The sequence below is a fragment of the Ptychodera flava genome, chromosome 21 (assembly GCF_041260155.1).
Source record: "Ptychodera flava strain L36383 chromosome 21, AS_Pfla_20210202, whole genome shotgun sequence".
Classification (NCBI taxonomy): domain Eukaryota; kingdom Metazoa; phylum Hemichordata; class Enteropneusta; family Ptychoderidae; genus Ptychodera; species Ptychodera flava.
The window spans coordinates 3,635,670-3,658,654 of NC_091948.1; the positions used below are offsets into that span (position 1 = coordinate 3,635,670).

General features: G+C 36.8%; 1 protein-coding gene across 1 annotated transcript in view; it reads right to left on the bottom strand.

The window, feature by feature from the left end:
- Positions 1–1,400: 1,400 nt before the first annotated feature.
- The window catches only part of LOC139122173 (uncharacterized), a 29,583-nt gene continuing 7,998 nt past the window's right edge, over positions 1,401–22,985 (bottom strand). Inside the window, exons 7-17 of the mRNA XM_070687593.1 lie at positions 20,941–21,762; positions 18,089–18,352; positions 17,502–17,644; positions 16,853–17,362; positions 16,391–16,578; positions 15,053–15,171; positions 5,301–5,443; positions 4,016–4,525; positions 3,271–3,458; positions 2,847–2,965; positions 1,401–2,487 (exon numbers count right to left, since the gene is read on the bottom strand). Of these exons, the coding sequence (XP_070543694.1) occupies positions 2,303–2,487; positions 2,847–2,965; positions 3,271–3,458; positions 4,016–4,525; positions 5,301–5,443; positions 15,053–15,171; positions 16,391–16,578; positions 16,853–17,362; positions 17,502–17,644; positions 18,089–18,352; positions 20,941–21,762 (3,191 nt within the window). The 3' untranslated portion in view covers positions 1,401–2,302. The remainder of the gene's footprint in view (positions 2,488–2,846; positions 2,966–3,270; positions 3,459–4,015; positions 4,526–5,300; positions 5,444–15,052; positions 15,172–16,390; positions 16,579–16,852; positions 17,363–17,501; positions 17,645–18,088; positions 18,353–20,940; positions 21,763–22,985) is intronic.

Consider the following 22,985-nt stretch of genomic DNA (forward strand, 5'->3'; position numbering starts at 1 on the left):
ACCGAGAAAAGCCGGCAACTCGGTCATATTGAGCTCGTTTTACTTGATAATTGATTATATATATCTCCTGTATGTTTAATCATTTAAAATCAAATTTAGTCAAAAATGTTCAGGTCTACGAATGAGTAGTCTGAAAGGCACCATTTCATAAACGTCAAAAACAATTACAAATCAACTGATATGGGTCTTTTCGCTTTTAATACAGTGGAAGACAAAAGAGGCAAAATTTGGCCATCTTCTTGATTGGTCTAGTTCGATTCACTTCGTGGTACGAAATGGATCAGAAACAATTCAAACATCTGACAGCAGTAAAGTATGCTGTAAGTTCCATTACGAAAAAAACGCCATAAATGTCATATACTATTTCTATCACCAAGTAAAAGATGGCCTCCATCAGGCAAGCGTCTGCATGATGGTTTTGCCCTCTGTGGTTCGTATATTTCAGGTTTTAGACTGGTCGGTGGTCACAGTAACCGCCATATCTCATAGCCGCAAGCAGTTTGCCCGTGAACGACAGAAATGGACTAGTCGCATGGCCAAGTTGATGAAGCCCTGCACAACTCCAGTGCAACAAACCGACAGCTGTCGTGACCTGATCGTCTGCGAACTCCGCATCAAAAAGTTATTCAAACAGGTAAAGATAACTAATATCAGATAAATCGAAGCTTATTTGCTCTATGACAACGACATCTACACCTCAAGAATTAAGTTCATATAGTCCTGCCTCGAGTATAGGTAAATGCACAGTGACGGCCAAACGTAAATCAATCTTGACCACGATTACATACTGGAACGAGCAAATGAATCTTTATCGTTTTTTTGAATAGCAAGAAGATGTCAATATCTAATATTAATCATCAAATTGGAAAAAAGCACGGACTAGCGAGTTATAGTGCAAATTCAAGGTAATTATGCTGGTTCTGTACTAAAAATATAGACTCACATACGAAGTTGTCTTAGTTTATATCGAAATATCATAAATCATGCCATCTCAACAGACAAAAGCTATTTAATTCTAAGTTGCTGAATGCAGAATACAAATAGTCGTTGAGTCTTTCTTGCTTATCATCCATTGTATATTCGGCTCATGAACTTGAAGCTGAACTTTTACTTCTAGACATTATCTTTTATGACGGAAAATATATAGTTGCAATGTTGCAAGAAAATCTCCGTGATCTATGAATTTCTCTTATGATACCTGCTAAGGTAGAACTGGATGTAGCTGCAAAGTTGTGGTATAGTCACTGAAAAACCCGTATTCTACGTTGATACTCATCGTTTGTAAGGGTGCGGGGATATTGTATAAAGATACTGACGAAATGTTGTGGGGTAGTACGCAAAAATCATGTTTTGAGCATTTGGATAATGCTGGCACAAACCAGGACAAACAACAATACGTGTATTCTTTAAGTAATTATTTATTTATTCGCGTCAAAATTAAACTTCACGATACCTTGTATCAATACATGGTCAACCACAAAATTTAAACCTTTTCATAATTGATGAAAGTAAAACATTACTAGAAAAGCTGAGGAAATCATTACACAAAGTAGAATATTGAAAGAAGCAACTTTAAACTTACCATAAACTGTCATTATTATTTCTTGGTTGGCAGAAATAATACACATTTGAAGACAATTTAGGTTTTTATTATGCAAATCATCCTTCCTGTGTAATTAGGCAAATAAGCTGAGATGATAGGACTCATAAATTACACTCACTCTCACCTTCCTAGATTTGATCTTGTCTTAGACAAAATGTATTTACATCGTGGTTTGTCTACAAAGCTTTTGCAATACCAAATCATGGACAATATGTCAGGAACACTTTCTCAGGTTGTCTAACTGCGCATGAAAAAAGGTTAATCTGCCTTGTAGCTTTATAAAAATGAAACTAAAGTAACACAAGTACAATGATGGATAACAGTGTATCACAATTCAGCTCGATTTACTTTTTAAAGGGGGACTTTGTGCATATCAAAGCTAGCCACACACAAGAATTGACAATTGCCTATAATAATTTCAAGTAACTGCACTTGTCATATTTGACTGCAGATACTAAAACCTGCATGATACATCTACTCATGTAAAATTTAATAAATACAGTCCTTCAGAAATGTTCGCAAAATATATAATAACAAACTTACACTTTTCCTAGAATGTTGGACATGACATGATATACATAAACATATAACAAAGACTGCACAATCTCTATTTACAACAACGATAAACTTAAGCAAAAGCGATTGCATAATTTCAACGATTTCTTAGTGTTCGATGCATCTTGTAAGGTCGATGTTCAGTCAGCACGGACGGTTACTTATCAGCATTTCGTACGGTTCAGGATATAGAGAAAAGCCGGCAACAGCCCTCTCGCTCGGATTCTTCATTCCACTTGGCACGGAAAATTTAAACCGTTGAATTAGCGTAGTGAGGAATAGAAACATTTGGTGTTTCGCCAATTGTTCTCCCATGCAGACCCGACGACCTTTCGGAAATGGAAGAGAAATAATACGTGTTGTATAATAGGGCTACTTTAGAAGAAACGTTGGAGAAAACTTTCGCAATTTCCATATATCATCATTGTACACGTTTTTACTGCTCTCTCTCTCTCTCTCTCTCTCTCCTCTCTCTCTCTCTCTCTCTCTCTCTCTCTCTCTGTGTTACACAATGGGGCATCGTTGCTCCGTACTCATTGCGACAAAGTTCATGGAACACTCCGTCATTGAAGCTCCTTCCTTCCTTTCTCTGGGCTGCAGTTGCGTATAATCATTCATCACAGGTGCATTATTCTGGAAAATTCTCGTATGTTGCAGATAGTGGCATAATTTGCAAATCGTCGCTTACCAGCAGAGAACGGCAGGATACTATTGGCGTTTCTCACTGAATTTCGCTCATGGTCGTAAAATCTCTCCGGGGAGAATTTCTCTGGTTCAGGCCATACTTCAGCATCGTTATTAATAGACCTGGAAAAAGACACGGTAGTCGGGGTATGCTGTATTCAAAGTTTCCATTCATTCTTTACCTTTTTAATGTAAAATGTGTGTTGTCAAACAATGTACCCTTCAACTTGCCATCCCAAAACATTAATATGTACTTATGACTAAGTCTTATGACTTATGACTTATGACTAAGTCTTATGACTGCAATTGTGAAGTAAAAATGCAAATAAAGATTTGAAGGAATCGATGCCTTAGTGTTTTACGTACGACTAAGTTGATGACAAAACACAGAAATACGGACAAATGCATGCTACGACATTTACTATTACCATAGATTGAAGGACACGAATGTGTCCTTCGGGATGTTGTACCCATTCAGTGTTGTGTCTACCAAAGTACGGTGTGGTAATCCAATCGGTAAAACACTGCCCAGTCTATATATTTCCAACAGGCTCGCTTCAGTATACGGCAGTTTGTTCCGGTCTGCCAGGGTAGGCTTCCTATTGTTTCCGATTACCTTGTTAAATGAAAGAATGAGTAAATTACCTGCTAAAATACCACATGATTTTTGTGCATCTCATGTAGCAATTGTGTTCTATCGTATATAAAAGAAAATTAGTGAGTAAAAAGACTAGTATCGGCAGAAATGCCTAATTTATGTTCGCATATAGGATAGATGGACAGATGAAAAGATAGATAGATAGATAGATAGAAAGATAGATAGATAGATAGATAGATAGATAGATAGATAGATAGATAGATAGATAGATAGATAGATAGATAGATAGATAGACGGATAGATGGATAGATGGGAGGGTAGGAAGACAGACAGGGACCGATAGACAAACAGAAAGACAGCCGAACAAACATACCGTAAAGTAGCTAGATGTGCAGGTGAATTGGCAGGTAGCCGCATTTAGGTGTGTAGATAGACCGACGAGCAGACAGGCAGAGAAAGAGGGTAATAGATTGACAGACAGACAGACAGACAGACAGACAGACAGACAGACAGAAAAAGAAAGACAGAACAGTGTCATCATGAAAATATATTACATGGAGTGTGCGTCCTCTCACCTTTTTGATTTCTTGATAGACTTTTTCTTGTGCTTGAGGATGGTTCATCATGAACAATATACTCCACTTAAGTGCACACGCGATGGTATCTGTTCCAGCACCAAATAAGTCGAAAAGGACAAACTCTAACTGTTCGTCTGAAAATTCTTCTGCTACCCCGTTTTCATTTCCAGCTTCCACCAGGTAAGCATCAATGAAGTCCCGGATGTTGTGTTCGTCCAGCGTTTCACGGTGCTCGTTGATTTGGTCTCGGCAGAATTTCTTGATTTGCTCAGCGGAATAGACGAAGTCGTTAATACTCTTCCGGAAGAACAGCTGGACCGGGGCAGGGAGTCCGTCCAAAAAGACAATCCTCACAGCCAAAGAAAGAAAGTTGGCCTGATGATGTACTAAGTGACGAAACGTTGCTTCATTGTACTGAAACCTCTTTCCGAAAGCCATAGAACAAATGATATTAGATATACTTCGATGAAATTGGTTTTCTACATCGAAAGACTTGCCTACACGAGCCTGTTAAAGAATTGAAGGATAGCTTATTATTTTGATTACTCTTAATATTTCATAGCATGACTTTAGTACCTACGATTTGCTTATATTACAAAACGGATGAAAAAGGAGCATCTGTACCTGATACTCGTGCATTGACATACACCCTTTCGTCATCTATGTTCCTGTTCGTTTAAAGACCAATTAAATACAAAACACTGGGTTGGAAATATTCTTGACCGCGGACATCCGGGAACTTGCGGTTTTTCACGTCATTTTTGCGTCACACTGCCGTGAGAATAAAATATTGAAGTGTGGATTTTTCAACCTTTACACCAGTATTCAAAGTTTCAACATTACCTAAATGATATACACTAAGTTCTGTCCTTTGTCACATAATTTCTGCATTGTTCACTGTCCTGTATAGTCAAATCCCAATTCACCTCACTCGCGTGCGTGAGGTGAAAGTGACGTCACTCCGCGGTCAAGAATTGCCAATGACTGCACGATAAAATTTTGGAACAAATTTAACCACATGAATACACAACAGAAACCAAACTTCTAGTACTTATAGTTACTAGTGTACAAAAAGTAGCTCAAAGGTCATTCAAGGTCATCCCATTATAAAAGATAAAAAAACTCATGCTTGTCATGACCCTAACAAAAGCAACTAAGCTTTATAGTTACTGAGATATGTGAAGTAGGTCAAAGGTCATCCAGGGTTTGGTCCCGTATTGATAAATATCCCACAAAAATCCAAACCTCTGGCCCCTTACTTTCAACATTAGGTCAATAATACCTTGAATATATCTGCTACCTCCAGGACTTCTTCCATTATTTTACTTTCCATGCTTGTCTTACCAAACCCGAATCCCTTAAGAGTGGTGTGGGCAAAGTTTCGTTGGCGTTGCCACTCGTCCGTGAAATGGCCACTCGCTATACCTATAATTAAATACAAATATTTAAAAGGTCAGGTGTATGTGTTTTTCAGAAGTGATATTTCTATTAATATAATTGGAACTAATTTGGGATGACTGGATATCGCAGTAATGTTACTTTATCAGTAAATTTAAGCGTATCTACTTTTCTTGTATTTGCGATTTACTCGTTTTCATGGGTAAGCTTAATTCGCAATGTTGTAACTTTCAGCTATAGGGCACCTAACAGTTTCGATAATTTTGAACAATTAAAAGATCGTTTTCTCCCAAATTAGTTCCAATCATGTTTATTACAAATAAATCAAATTAAAGCAAAACATTGTTGTTCGACTACAAATGGCTACCGTAATGTAAAGGTTATGACCTCGGTGTAGTTCTGACCTTAGCCATCTCAACATCGATTATTTTGCTAAGCCGCTGCCATGCCATACAATGTAAACAAATAGAGACAGGGTTTGGGATAGTCAATCTACTTGGCATGTTTTAAAACCAACCACAATACACAAAGATGATTCAAAGCTGTCATGGAAATAAACATTTAGAACTTAACAATGAGATAAATGAACCACACCTAAATATCGTGGATTGAAGAGGCTTATCAAGAAACTCTTCGGACGATCAGCAAAGCCGGTCCCTCTTTTGACAAGCGCTTCCTTAATCGCCTCGATTCCATTAACCACTACTATCGGCTCTCCATTCAGTTTCAAGCTAAACACATCACCGTAGGTGCGTGAAAGGGTCAGCCAATCCTTGTAGGGCGTTTTTGGCGACATTTTCAAAGCACTTCCAATGATCGGTAGCCCCCATGGTCCTGGAGGGAAATTCGCACATGGAGCCTGGTAGTGTCGGATGATTATCCATGTGAAAAAAGCTACAAATACCAGTTCCAATACGGATAGTGGATCTGTTGGTATCATGGTTTCAGATATGTCCGTCTAGTTATTGCAATGTGTTTGTGGACTTTTTTCCCGATTGTGCTAAAAATTCGAAGTGCGTGAGATCCGAATGATTGGTACCTGGCTTGGAAAGAAGCCCATTATTGTTGTTTGATATGGGTTCATTCACGGGTCACGCCTTCCACAGTAACTTCACCAGACATGTGACCCCGGGATGAACTGCGTACTTACAGCGCCTAATTACATTGATAACATTTTGTTCAAGTCAGAAATGTGTACCGTCTTATTGCTCTCTTTTCACGTTTTGCTGTCCTTTTTTCATCCAAAACGTTCGCCTGACTGCCTGTTGATGAAAGGTGCTAGATCCTAGATGGGAGGGTCATAATAATAATAATAATAATATTCTTATTGCTTGCTTGTAAATATAGGATTTACATCACATTTGTGGCAATAAAAGTGTGATACAAAAATAAGTTAAAATTTTCTTCAATAAAGATAAAGTATTACAGTATATTGGTAGTAGCTAATATTAAATATAACTAGGTATTTCTTTGTTTATATAAAGTAAAAATATAATCTGCAAGTTGTTCATTAAAAGATAACTCTTGTTTTGTTAGTAGAGAAATAAGCTGATTTTCAGTATCGTCGTTTGAGAAATTGATTTTACTGAAAAAGTACTTTCTTTGGACTTTGTATTTCTGACAGACTAATAAAAAGTGTGTTTCATCTTCAATACTGTTGGTGTTACACTGATTGCAGTATCTGTCAGTAATTGGGGTTTTTGGAACAGTGTGTCTCCCTTTTTCAATGGCTAGATCATGATTGCTAATGCGAAGTTTGGTGAGCAATTTTCTTTTCTCACCTTGTAACTGTGTTAAGTAGGGTTCTAATCTAAAATTACGTTTTATTTTGGCATACATTCTTAGTTTACTATTTTCATCAGTGATCAAAAGACTTCATAATTGTTTGTTAAATTTGTTTTCATTAAACCAGTTATAACTTTGTGGTGTTTAAGTGATGGAGCTTTATCAAGGAGAAAGTCCATACCATTGTCTTTAATTAAAGTACTTAAACAGTTAAATGTTAACTGAAGTTAAATGTCCATATAAGCTTATGTGTCAGGTATGACTATTTCGGCACGGTAACTGTAGATGTTGTAAAATTGTCATTTCCAAACACAGTACAACACTGTGTACCAAAGGTAGGTCCCGATTTGTCGCCGTTATAAAACAATATTACGCAAATCTTGCATGAAATACAAGTTGCACTTCGGTTAAAACTTTAGCACTGAAATTATGCAACAATGCGCAATTGTGATGGGTGTCCTGTGTCCGGACTCGCTTATACTAACTGCAAAAACGAAAATAGAATTTTATAAGTGATCATAAGATTGGGGCGTGGTGATGAAGAACGGCATAATAGGGTTATAGCCTATTTCGTCGCCTACCATGACCATAAAGAACAATAAACAGTCAACTGATTACAAAGCAGCAAGCAGATGTATGGACACACGAATCTCTCCTTCCATAATACATCAAGACCAAACAGCTTTCATTAAAAGTAGGAGTATAATATAGAAATAACGGACGTCGCGCTGACCATTAACGTTAATTAATGGGCATGCCGAGCCCGTTAATTTGGCTTTCCTCTCGCCCGCGCCCATAAATAAATGTTAATGGTCAGTGCGGAGTCTGTTATTTCAATTATATTATCAACGAACCCCGAAAAACCGTCAAAATTTACGAAAATTTCCCGTGCGAAAGACAACGGGACCCTAGAACCTGTCAGTGAGTAGTGCGCGCGCGCTGCAAAAATTTTGCAAATCCGGAGATTTGTTTGAAAAAAGCGTCTAAACTTGGCCCACAAATGCTCCATTTTATTTTGTGGTTGATTATGATGTTTGTACAAATCACAATTTTCGTTTTAGCCGTAAAGTTACTACGTTAACGATATTATTCATATTCACGAGCATGAAAACAAACCATTACTGTGTATTTGTGGAAAGTCACGTGATGCAGCTCGACCAATTAAAATGCAATGGTCAGGGCATGGTAATATAATGGGAAAATATGAGATTGATATCAGACTTAGTAGAATATATGGAAAATGAAGAATTATCAGGCGCAATATTGCTCATAGATTGCAATATTGTTCATAGATTTCAAGAAAGCTTTTGACAGCCTTGAGAGAGACATAATGCATAAGGCTTTTGAAACTCTTTGGTTTCGGGCAAGTTTTCTGTAACTGGATAAAAGTATCTTATAATAGTGTACAAAGTTGTGTTGTCAATAATGGTTTCTCAACAGGATGGTTTACTTTAGAAAGAGGTATACAGACAAGGCTGTTCTCTGTCAACAGCCCTATTTGTTATTTCAATAGAACTTTTAGCGATTGCTTTTAGAAAGTCAGACAATTTGAAAGGAATTACTATTCCCCAAATGTATAAAAAAAGTTTCTGGCTTTGCGGCTGATACGACCTTGTTTTTAGAAAAAGGGAAAAGATATCAAAACAAGTATCGCAATTTTAAATAAATTCACCATATGTTCAGGTTTGGAAATAAATTATAAAAAACAGATCTCTTATTGTTTGGACAGTTAAAGCAATTATGGAAATACTTGGGTGAGATGTTGGGGACTGTGTCAGACAAATTTAATATTAATAAAACCTCCACAAAGGAATTTTATGAAGTATTCAACAACCGTACGTGCCAGCCTGCATCATCAGAGATTGCATATACTAAACAAAATTATGCAAAAAAATTAGAATGGAAAAAAATCATGGTTATTACTTTATTCAACAACAAAAGAGACAAAACTGAGAATTTTCAAATTTAAAGTTATGCACAGCATTTTAGCTACAAACTCGTACCTACACAAAATACGATTAAGGAAACCCCCTTTGTTTAAACTCTAATTCAGAAGAAAATGTAGAACACTTGTTTTGGAATTCTCAAGAAACTAGCAACGTTTCGGCTCTTTCCAATTGTTCTATCACAAAAGGACAAATCGGGCCTTCGATTTTACATGTAAAGATGTTGTTTTTGAGTACTGCCACAAAAGGGGAACTTTTTAAACACTTGCTGTTGATAGCAAAATACTACCTGCATTCAAACCGATTTGTGCACAAATGATGTTAATTTGCTGTCTTTCGTTTTGTCTTCTGTTTTTGTAATTTCTCTGTTTTGTATGGATTTTGTGTGTTTTGTTTTTTTGCAAGAAAAAGTTATTTAAAAATATTTTTAAAAAACAGTCAACAACCTTCTTAAGAACTTTTTACATCAGGGGATTAGACAGGTGAAATGTTTTACTGACAATGCAGACAACACGATTGTTTTCAATACAACGCAAAAAATGTTACTAGAAATAGTAGTTTTGAACTTTACGCAGTTGATGATAAATTCAAGGTCGCACAAACTTGTTGGGGGATGTGAAATTGATGAATATAGTAGGGGTGCCGTCAGCTTATCGCCACGAATGTATGTTTTTAGACATCCCCTGTGAGGAATTTTACATCATAGAAAGAGCTCCTATGAGCAGTTGGAATGATGCAATTTGCCAAATGCCATTGCAATCAATATTGCGTCTTCGAACGTTTGCATTTTACTTTACTTTGATGACAAATGACAGCAACAGATTATCGTGGGGTACTGCGGAGCCGACATTATTTGTGGCCTAGAGGTCGGAGGATTTTCATCGGAAACTCTGAAATTTTCCAGTAACCCACCCTCCCTGCCAACCATAATGAATTTGAGTAGCACAGAAATTTTGACTGATTCCCCCTTAGAAAAGTTAAATATCAATACATGTACATGTATTACATGTAAAAATTTTACCCTGCTACATTATCATCGGTTATCTTATGATGGTTGAAAAAGGTGAAATCAACAAAATGAAATTTGCGACAGATGAAGATATAGCAGTTCACGCTATAACCATGTATCATGACGGGGTGTTCATTAGGATATCTGACAGGGCGAAAATTAAAAGTACAGGGAAAAGGGAAGCACGCGGGAGGCTGAAGGGAAAGTGTCAGAGGGGGTTGTCCTCTCTCTTACGTGGAAAATTATAAGAAATCGATCTATGTTATGGTGCGGTCTGGTACAATTTCACAGATGTGTTCAATTATTATTTTTACCAAGTAAAACTGTTAGAACAACCAAAGGAGCACGAGAAGGTTTGCAACTGACTTCATGTCACGGACACTACACCTAACAAGTGGTTAACCAGTTTTTACTGCATTTACATTTAAATTCACCTGACATCTGAAGTAAACTTCATAGACCATAATAAATCCTTTTAAAAACAAAAGAAAATGTGTTTTTGAATTATACAAGGGGGGAAAGTGGTTGCAAATCTGACTACTTATGATGATGCTGCAGTAGTGTTAGCCCCAGTACAGATCTCTGTCAACAGTGATGCATATAAGGGGAGGGTTTGTGTCCCTTCAAATTACTTTTCTCTTTTAACCCTTTGTTTGCATTATAAGGCTGTATTATTGGTGTTTGATGAAATTTCAGTCGTGTGTTGGTTGTTAAGGGAAAGCTATGGTGAGAAAAGTGTGTATGTTCTTGTTTCTTTTTTGTGGGTTATTATTGGGTGGTTTGGGAAAAGGATTTTTAATGTTTTGTCCTTATCAAGTTCCTGCTAGTATTTTGCAAGACTTTCTTTCAAGTCTTTGGGCTATTCAACAATGAACTCTACCGCCAAATATGTGGCTGTTTAATGGGCTGAAATGCATTGCCATGATTGCATTTCATAAACTGGAAATTGAAATCATCTCTGAATACCAAAATGTGATTCACTTTTGAAAAAGATTCAGAAATGACATTTTCATAATTTTTACTGGAACACAAAACCAACTGGCAGAGTTTAGCTATAGAATAAACAAAATGCACCCACATTTAAATTTACAGTTAAGAAATCACTAGAAAAAAATAACATTTCTCGACGTCAAAATTTTGAAGGGCCCAAGGCACAACCAAGAAAATATTTTGGATATTAAAACCCACACAAAACTAATTGGAACATTTCATACCTGGACAGAGAATCATGTTACCCAAATCAAATTTTAAAGGACTAATTGAAGGTGAAATTCTCAGATACTTCTGTACATCCAATGACCCAAACGATTTCAAGGAGAGAGTTGATTTCTTTAAAAGCAAATTAATTTACAGAGAATACACGGAAAAAGAAATAACTAGAATTACAACAGAAATCAAACACAGGAATTGAACTCAACAAAAAGTACAAGAAAAAAAAAGGAAACAAAAAACAATCTAATCTTCACAACAACATATAGGCCATAAACTAAAACAAAACACTTGAAAGAAAGTCTTGCGAAATATTGGGAGGAACTTGAAAAGGACGAAACATTAAAAACCCTTTTCCCTGAACCCCCAATAACAGCCTTCAAAAGAAACAAAAACATAAAAGACACACTTGTCAAAAACAAAATTCACAAAACAATCTCAACACAAGATAAAAATATGGAAATATTGGCTTTATTTTTTAAGCCAATAACACATGAAAACGACAACAAGAACAAACATATAAAAATCAAAATATCTGACACAGGATCACAGCATTCAAAAGACACCACATGCTAGATCCGACTATGTCTTGCCAAAGCTTTCCATAAACAAACAGCACAAGACTGAAATTTTATCAAACACAAATAATACAACCTTATAATGCAAACAAGGGGATAAAAGAGAAAAATAACATTACGGGACATAAATCCTCCCCTTATATACATCACTATTGACAAAGATCCGTATACAGCCCACACTACTGCAGTACCACCATAAATAGTCAGCTTTGCAACCTCTTTCCCCTTACACACAATAGATGCTGACCTAATACTTAAAATACTCAAGTCACCTACAAATATCACTATGAGTGGCAAGAGAGTATTATATTATACTCTTCATGACTTTAATTAGACTTCTGATATAGAGAACTTGTGTTTAATATCGTCTTTTAAAACTGGTAAAGAAAATGCCCCTTTGATTATTCAAATGTGTAGTGTCCGTGACGCTACTGAAATACAGATCACAATAATATGTTGGAAACCAAATGTTCAGTAAATCATTTATTGTTCACTTTATAGTGTTAATAGGACAGTTTTGTATTGTTTAGCATTTTCTACATACCGGTTATCATTGTCTACATACCAGTTATCGCAAGAATTTTTGCATTCAGTGTTGTATTTCTGATAAAATTTTCTGGTTATTGAAAAATACCATTACTACAAATATTCTTTATGTCAAACTTCCTTAAAAATATGTTTTTGATTTGTTTGTTATCAATGCTTGTCATAATTTTACTGATATTACAGGTTTACTGGTTATAATAAACACTAGTTTATTTCACACACATATTCCTGAATGTGTAGTGTCCGTGACGCTTTTACCATACTACAAAAATGACTAGAAAACTAACAAAAAATGAGCAAATTTTGCTGCTATTACTATTAATGTTTTATAAAGACTTCAACAATTGCAGTAAAAAATAATTTAAATGCACTAAAGGGCAAATCTATAAACTAGAGGAATCATAAGCTCATGGGGCGAAAAAAATGAAAAATTCTTTTTTGTTCGTAACAAATCATTTTGCAGGAAATCATGCAAAGCTGGGTAAAATCCTGATACATTCACCTTATTTTCTACAACAGATGTCTATATTTTCTGGTTAAACTTTAAAAAACAATATTTGTACAAATGTTGTATAGTCTACCATGTTATTTCTCCATCAACTCATAATATTTTGTAGTGTCCGTGACGGTGTGTCAACACAATAAAGAACTGGTTGCCATGGAAATACTGAGAAAGTTTGGTTCACAACTTTTCAAGCAAATATGTACCAAACCTTAAGCTTTGTGAATTTAGTAAATTTAGATATGTGTCTAAAAAAATGAAATTTTGACAAAAGTGAAACACTCTAGAGCACCCTGATTGTGACTGAGCCGTATGTTTCGTGAATGTATTAGAACGTATCATTACTTTGACTGTCGAAGACAAGGGGAGTTCCGATGAACGAGTAGAATACTAAATACTCAATTTCTTTCAGGTTGTGTTGTTTTAAAATCGGTGACAAGCTTACAGATTTAGTTTAGTCGTTAGAATCTTATGAGCAGAAAATATGATCAAGTTCTATACTAGAGGACATTTACATGTCTGCCACGTGTCTTCTTGCATGTACGTTTAAAACAAAAGACTGGAGTTAGACACGAAGTTGATAAACTTTCGTTGGCTATCTATGCTATCTGCATATAGTCTTGGACGTCCCCAATGTGGAAGGAAACTTCAAGAAAGTGTTAATATGAGCAGATGGAAAAAACATTGACGACACACAAAGCGAGTAGATGATATGGTATTGACCTTTTTAAAGATTTATTGTACACATAAACAAAATATGTTTAAGGTATTTCTTAAGTCCAGTAATACATTTGCCTTCCTCTTTAACCAAAAAAAGTCGAAAATATGTCTCATAAACATATAACATTTAGTAACATTAAAACTTCACGGAAAGTCATAGTTAGCTCGCAATATATAGTCTACTTTGCTAGAAAAAGGAGTTTCCTAATACCAAGCCGACGGGCATTGCAGTGACGGGTCTTTGGCTCCTTTTCGCAAAGTTTAAATCTTGTGTAACGCTTTTTTTCTCAGTATATTTTGATAAAAGATGAACTTTGAAAAGTACGTGCACGTCATACAATGCTATCCTATATTAATCTCGATGTAACTTTAAGTAACAAAGTCTGATCACAAGTATAATAATTACATATTACATTCATTCAAATCGAGTTTCTCTTATGGAGGCGAATGACACACGACATTGATTTGGAAAAGAGGGCAAACAAAAATGTTTTGATAATATAGCAAAATCAAACCACTACCTTTGGGGACAGTTACACATCGATACCGTCATAGACTTACAAAGGAAGCATTGTACTGTACTCTCTTGTGGTGCAAGGTTCCAAAACTAATTGCATAGTTTTGTCAGCTTTCAGTCTACATTCCATCTTTTGCCTGAAACCGCTTAGTCAGCACGGTTACTTATCAGCACTTGGTACGGTTCAGGTCTCAGCGTTAACCCGAGAACTCCCTGCTCGCTCGGGTTCTTCATTCCCCTTGGTACGGAAAATTTAAACCGTTGAATTAGTGTAGTGAAGTAGAGAAACATTTCATGTTTCGCCAGTTGTTCTCCCATACAGACTCGACGACCTTTAAGGGGGAAAAGTAAATTAACAAATTTACGGGATAAGTTCAGAAGTATGTCCAAAATACGTTCAAATGTCTATAGTTTGTACATAGCAGAATATACTTTCACTATTTTCTTGTTGGCCTATCTCCCCTTCTCCCCTCTGTCGTTCTGTCTGTCTATCTATCTATCTATCTATCTATCCATCTATCTATCTATCTATCTATCTATCTATCCGAGGTTCTACGCTTTGCAAAGGTAAAGGCAGGGTTTTTTGGGCTTGTATAAAGTAATCAAATTTGTCACAATTAGACAAGTTTAACAAGTTGACTATATTGAGTAAACAATACGAGATTTATTTTTTGATAGAGAAAATTTAAAGTATCAACGGAAATCAAGAATTGTGATCTCCTTTCTATTAGCTTAAACAATCTGTCATTATTCAAAGCAATATCCTTTTTGGACAGTCCCACACTACATCTTTCGAAAATACAAGAGTTGTGTTCAGTGCTTACCAGCTGAGAACGGAAGGGTGCTGTCGGTCTTCTTCACTGAGTTTCTCTGGATGTCGTAAAACCTGCCCGGGGAAAACTTCTCAGGCTGGGACCAAACAGTTGCGTCGTTATGAATAGACCTAGAATAAGATCAAAGTAGTGGAGGTACGTTTATTTCGTGCAGCTCGAGGTTGAAAGCTTCCCTCCCTCTAAAAGGTTTAATGCGTACTGTATATCAAGTTGAGGTTGCCCTTGAATAAAATAACATGTTATGCAGTATTTTCCACGCTTGATTTCCTGGCGCTTGACTTTGCTAACAACAATTTGCATACATTGTGTGACCCGGCTTTCAGCCTTCCCTTATGCAATATATGAACTCTGAAAGATTTTCAACTTTTTCTTGGGATTTCATAGTTGGACATCTAGTTATTGTTTTCCTTCGTGGCTGAAGCATCTTTCATAAAAGTTAAAGGAGGCCTGTCAGATTGAAGATTATCGATATGATATTAGAAACTTAACTAGCAAGCAATACGGTGTCCGACATTTTATTCAAGTTTAAAATGTCTTGTATGATACCTCGCTGCCAAAAATAGGCAAAGCGGTAAGTCAGTTAGTCTTGGTTATCAAGACTGTACTTGGGATCTCCCTTCCGGCAGTCCTCACACTGTCTGGGGTAAAGAACATTCAAAACCCTCAGAGCAAAGATGGCATGATACGCACAGAGCGATGCCTCCTGGAATCAATATATCCACGATGTAATTAATGTATTTTGAGACAAGGACACAGAAAATATAGCTTTAAGGTTTCATAGACGTGTGGTTTACGAAGACCTTCTGTAGTTATGAGTGGCAACTGTGATTTTTATGTCTTTGATCAGTACTTGTCCAATAATTACATCATAGATCTGTTGTTCAAAGGATGCATCACTCTTGTCTGTATCGCATATTCTTTGCTCTGGAATTTTTGAATGGGATTTCCCCAGACTGTACGGGGAGGCTGGCTGAGAGTCACCAATTACAGTATGGGTATCAAAGACTATCATTCATTTTCCCTTGATTTCTATGGCGTATTTCGTCGATTATTTTCGTTGACATTCCAAAATGTCCAGATAGCCGTAACTATTTATAACATATTAATATTTTTTGACAGAGGCCTCTTTTTTCACATGGTATCAGTACGCCAATTACGGCAAGTACATTTTCCAGTTACATGGATTCATGTTGACTTATACCAATCTCATCTCATGCAACCAAAACAGACATGGAAGCATCGTAACTTTAGTGTTAAATTATTGAAAACACCAAATGACAATGGCACACTGCCATAATTGACACAATGATACGGTATGATTACTATTACCATAGATTGAAGTGAACTAAAATTCCCTTTGGTATGTTGTATCCATTGAGAGTCGTGTCTACCAAAGTGCGGTGTGGAAGTGTAAATCGTCCTGTACTGCCTAGTCTTAATGTTTCCATGAGGCTTGCTTCAGTGTACGGCAGTTTTTCCCGATCAGCCAGAGTTGGAAATCTGCCCATTCCAATAACCTAATATAGAACGACAGCGAGAAAATATTGGCATGAGCTGAGTATGGGATGTTCTACTTTTAGCAGTAATAGGGAACTATTATATGAAGTAATGAAAAACAGCTGCAGTTTTGTCGCCACCGCTAGAGAGGACCGGGCAAACAGATAAGTAGGTAAGGTAGTTGGGTAAGTAGAAGGAGTGACTATCAGACTGGTCGATGGTTGGACGAATGGAGGGATGGGGGATACAGAAGCTGTTTCATAAGGAAATGATATGGTGCAGGATAAACGTCACCTGTTTTATTTCTTGATAAACTTTCTCTTGTTCTTGGGGATGATTCATCATAAATAGCATAGCCCATTTCAGTGTAGTGGCAGTAGTCTCCGTCCCGGCCGCAAATAAATCAAGAAGGACATGCTCCAACTGTGCGTCTGAAAACTCTACTTTCAACTCATTTCCATTTCCAGCTTCCACAAGGTAAGCATCGATAAAGTCTCGGATGTTATTTTCGTCCAGCGTGGCGCGGTGCTTCTTGATCTGGTCCCGGCAGAATTGTTTAACTCGCTCTGCAGAGTGGGAGAATATATTCGTACTCTTTCGAAAGAAAAGCCGGAGTGGAGCAGGAAGAGCTTCCACGAAAAACATTCTGACAACCAGGGAGAGCCAGTTTGACAGGTGGTGCAGGATATGATGAAAATCAGTGTCATTGTACTGAAACCTTTCCCCAAAAGCGATTGAACAGATAATGTTTGATATACTTCGGTCTAATAGGTTTTCCACATCAGAGGGCTTGTCTGCCAGAGCCTGTCAAGGAATTGAGTGAAAACATGTTGGTTTCGTTAAACTTACACTTTGATGCACTTTAGTCGTCTTTTGTATTGGTAAATAACAGACATACTTCAGAAGAAATCTACAAAATACTGGCTATTCATAACAGTATTACCTTCAATTCATTTACCAACTCCACAACTTCTTCCATGATTTTACTTTCCATGCTTTTCTTGCCAAACCCGAATCCTCTGAGAGTGGTGTGGGCAAACTTCCGCAGACGTTGCCACTCGTCCGTGAAATGACCGTCCACGATACCTGGAAACGAAAGTTGGCTATATGTGTTCTATAGAAATAGTACTGATCGAAACTTTATACAAAGGTGATTGACGGAAATCGTGCACTTTTAAGGTTCATCGTATTTCATTAAGATTTCGTTCAAGGTGAACGTTTTGTCTGTTTCTATTCGTTCCTTAGACGCGGTATACGTACATTATTTATCTACCTTGAATAATACTGATTACTTGACCTGCACCGATGTATCAACTAGGCCCCGTATTGACAGTGTCCATGGTACTGTTACCATTTGATTAATGTACCCAGAAGCAAGGCAAGGGTTTCTCCTTTAGTCTCTTTTGACTGTAGTGAGAAGCTACCGCTATTACACGAAAAGGATCAGAGGCTGTCACAGAAATATGAGAATATTACAACGACGATAAAAAATACCTAAACTGTGTGGATTGTAGAGACTTAACAACCAACTTGTAGGTCGATCAGCAAAGTCGGTTCCTTTTTTGACCAGCGCTTCTCTAGTCGCTGCCATTCCGTTAACGACTACTATCGGCTCTCCATTCAGTTTGAAGCTGAACACATCACCGTACTTGCGTGACAGGTTCAGCCAGTTCTTGTAGGGCGATTTAGGTGAAGCCATCAGGGCACTTCCGATGATCGGCAGCCCCCATGGTCCCGGAGGGAAATTCACACACGGAGCCTGGTAGTGTCTGACGATTATCCACACGATGAGCGCTACAAACAGCAGTTCCAATATAGACAGCAGATCAGTTTGTATCATGGTCTCAGATATGTTATTGCAATGTCAGTGTTATGCCACCCTTCGACTAGTGATCAAAGATCATCATAGATAGTATCTTGATACAGAATGTAGTCTCACGATCTGTTGATGACAGATACACTAGAGGCTACGTCAGAAAGTATTTTCTTTATTTGTAAATTTTTTATTTGGAAATCTTGATGCACTGTGAACAGCCTCTTGCAAAATTGTATTCATGATATCTTTATGATAATCGATTTGTGACGAAAAGCAACGTAATCATGAGTTTGCAAGTCTATGGAACTTTGTTCAAAGTTAGGACTTTAACCCGGAATACGATCTTTGGTCTAGTGAATGATATTGCCAATATGGCTAGGGGCTGACCTCATGAAAGAGCAGTAATACATTAACCTTTGATATTTCCATTGTAACCAAAAGTATATTATGTTTCGCTGACAAATTACTGCTTGTCTCATATGTGAAAGTCTTAAACTTTTTTGGTATAAATGGAAACTAGTATGACTCCAAAATACAAACCTTACAGGTCATGTGACCGAAGCAACCGTGTCCAGTTCGCAACAGTCGGTTGATTGGAAATTAAGGTATTCCATAATTTGACCATGAATATTTTCTGAGTTTTACTTCTCAGTAAATATGTCAAAAAATGTTGTAGACGTTTTGGCTTGAGTTGGTTATAAAGTTGAAGTTGAAAAGCGACAGGGGCGTTTTAGTCAATGCACTCACTGATTTTGATATACTGATCGTACATCACCAAATGGTAACAACGCGAACTGTCAACAGGGATGCAAGTTTTATGGTTTCGAATAAGAATGGAGCAAAATAAGCTGTTTTATTTGATTGATGTATTGACCGTAGAACCTTATGAGAACCTTTTTTTATCTGTAACAGTTCTGAAGGTTGCAATGCTTGTCATGCAGATATTATGAGAATGTGTTGAATCTTGATGATCAACGTGTTTATATGCTTCGTAAATGGTATTAAAAGAAAGTGTCGTTAGTTTTTTCTGCGACAAAAGGAGTTCGGATGACACAATACTCCATTTCAGTCGGGTAGTGTTGTTTTAAAATCGGTGGATACAGATTACGGTTAGTCGTAGGCAGCTGAAAGTTTTGTCCTCATAGGGGTCCTACTCTGTCCATGATCAGAAAATATGATGAAATTTTGTAGAGATATTTTTATATTTGCCACTTTTCATGCACGTTAAAAAAAAAGAATGGAGTTGCCGACATGTAAGACCAAGAGTACGGCTACACATATAGCTAAAATTGACATAAATAATCCCAATATACATGACAGCTTTGTATTTTAGACATTTTTAAACTTTGTAAATTTCACACCTGCGTTTTTGTATTTGACTTGTTACATGACAATAATGCCCAAGACAAAGGTCGTTACGTCGACACAATTCCCCATGACTATCCTACCCGTTTTTCTACTCAAGACAACTTTTACCAACCACAGATCAACCTCTCACTAAGTAAACACCAAATAAGGTATGCAGCAACAAGTTTTTGGAATTCACTCCCCACTCATATTAAACGTATAAATTGTAGACATACATTTAAACAAACTTTGAAAGTCCATCTACTTCATCAGTAGTGGATCATGCAAGATCTTCCACTACATGTATTGACCATTAAACCTCCTGTTTCTGGTTTACCATTTTACTGATACAATGTATTTATTTATATCAGCTAGTTTATTTGTACACGAATATTGTCCATTAACAGATTTTATGTATAATCAATTAACTTCTTTCTACCCAGATTTGTATTCTTGATAATATGTACACAGTCACGTCCTTGTATTAATTTCAACAGATAATCATAGCTACACTGGTCACAGTTGAGACTAGTTCTGATTGAACTATTTCCGTAACCCCATCAGATTGAAGTTTATGTAAACATTCCTCTTTTCTTGTAATGTATAGTATTTTCATCTGATGAAATAAACTCAACTCAACTCAACTCAACTCAATAAAAAATTATATCTATGCATTTATAGATATTTGATAATTGACATAAAAGTACTTAATTGGAATAGGGTTGTTACAACTGGTATGTGGACAAAAACTTTGACATTAGAATTTCACCAAAAATGTTCATCCACTATACATGGGAGTCTATGATAAAATTGTGAATAATTTTTTTCTTATGAAAAACTTACTATACTTATGCACATACAGATGTTGAATAATTAACATAATTGTAATTGATTAGAATATGATGGTTAACGGTGCATATTATGTGTACGAGAAATATATCTGATTTTGGAATTTCACTCAAAATGTTCATCCAGTAAGCCTTATACTACATGGGAGTCTATGAGGAAACTATGAATAATTTTTTTCCGATACAAAAATAGATAAAGCTGTGTATTTTTTTCTGACAAAGAGATATGAAGTCGTGATTACCCAAGTTTCTTTTCAGACCACGAATATTCCAAACTAACAGTGAAAGTGAATTTTCACACCTTTGGCCTTGGCCCTTTTCTCATCTAGGTAATTGTGTATTGAATGGAAAGGTATGTTCGGAAATCTGACCAGTCTCTTCGTTGAAACTGAAAACGCGTTTGCAGTTAGTGCCTTTCACCACCAGTTTATCGTATTGAAGATGGGCTTTCAAATCTTTGTTGGTTTCAAGAAGGGCGCGACGATGACCCCATAGCTTTGAACGGATTCTTCTGACCCTCCTGGAGAAATCTTCACTTACAGAGATATTTGTATTCTTTAACTTGAAAGCATTTCGAAGAACTTTTTCTCTATCTTTGAAGCTTCTGAATCTCGCCACGATGGGCTTACAGTCGCGAACAGGTGGTGCAGTCGTCATTCGGTGAACCCGCTCAAATTCCACGTTGTCGGCTATGCCGAGTTGATTTCGAATTACTTGAGTTATTTTATCTTCGGAGTCTTCCCAATTTTCATTTGTACGATCTTGGGTTATGCCAAAGAAGACCAGGTTATTTCTTCTACTTCTGTTTTCCAAGTCGTCTTTTTCTTTCTTAATTTCGTTAATTGACTTTCTCATATCATCCACTGCCGATTTCAGCAAGCCAGCTGAATCGTCTCCTTGCATCTCTGAGTCAGCAATGACGCTGGAATTCACTTTCATTTTATCAATCTCAAATTTCAGCTTTTCTAGTTCTGTAATTCTCTCTCCGTCTTCTTGTATTTGCACTTTTATATCGTTGAGATCTTCTTCTACATTATCTAGTCTGGACTGAAGAAGCGCAAAGTTATTGTTCATGGTTTTTGTGTCGGCGAGAATTGCATCTAATTTTTCGTGTAGATCAGAGATGTCCTCTTTCGTTGCTGTTTCTGTACTTCGAAGTCTTGGGGGACCTGGGTTTCTTTCGACATTACCAGCTACAACAAGAAGTCCAACAAGAAATACCTTGATAGCCAATGACAAACAGCAATTTACAAGTGGAATGCGAAGCGCCGCCATCTTTGATAGCTTTCGCTGACGTGAAGGGTCGCCACCAGAGAAATGTCCAATTTTTCGTCTGTAACTTTCCAAATCAGTCCCCATCTTGAAAAATCTGTTTCGTTGTTCCTTTAAATGACGTCCTGTACAGGTTTGAAGGCTTAGGCATCGGCCTGACCATGAAAATTCGGCTGAAATATCAGAGCGCTAGCACCGTGCATGTCACCGCATGAGTGCTTACGTATTTTATATTCATATGGCTTTGGATACGTTTGGCTGGCACAGGAAGTTGGTGATAAAGACAGATTCATGCAAGAGTTTGACTTGAGAATTAAAGATGTATATAAACAAAAATGGTGGGAAACCATCAGCAGGAAACCAAAAATGCGCACGTATATTGAATTTAAGACCACCTTAGAAGTAGAAAGGTATTTGTCTTTGAAGCTCGACTTCAAAATACTTCAAACGTTTGCTTGTTTTCGTTGTTCTTGTCTTCCGTTACAAATAGAGGAAGGTAGACACACTGGTATTGCCAGCATTGAAAGAATCTGTAAAATGTGTAAATCAATAAGGTCGAGGATGAGTTTCATTTCCTCTTAGAATGCCCTGTTTTTGACAAGCTTCGGTTAATGTATTTTGCAAAAGAATTTCTTATTCATCCAAATAAGTGTAAATTTCTACGTTTACTACGATCAAGAGATGAGAATACTTTAATTAAGTTATGTAAATTTGTTTACAAAGCTTTTCAGCTTCGCTCAGAAATTCTTTCAAGTGAAACTAAATTGTAATTTCTCTTTACCTGTCAAATCAATTCAATTTCTTTTCCGTTAACCATTTGTATAATTTTTTGAATTGTAACTCCTTGCAAATGGGCCGGAGGCCTTGGAATGCAATAAACTAAACTAAACTAAACTAAAGCTGTGTATTTATGTACTCTCGATTAATATTATATAGGGCTCAGCCCTTGGTGTCGCGCCAGGGGTTATTAAAGATTGGCAATGTTATTTGTATTGATTCATGATAAACTGTAATTGTTACTTCATAAACGTTTATATGACAACTACCGGTATGCCCAGTTTCCCTCTGATGAAAGCAGTTCACGTACGTACACGACGTCAAACCCTGCAGCAGGGCAGGTATAGATTTTCTGTAGCGTGTAAAA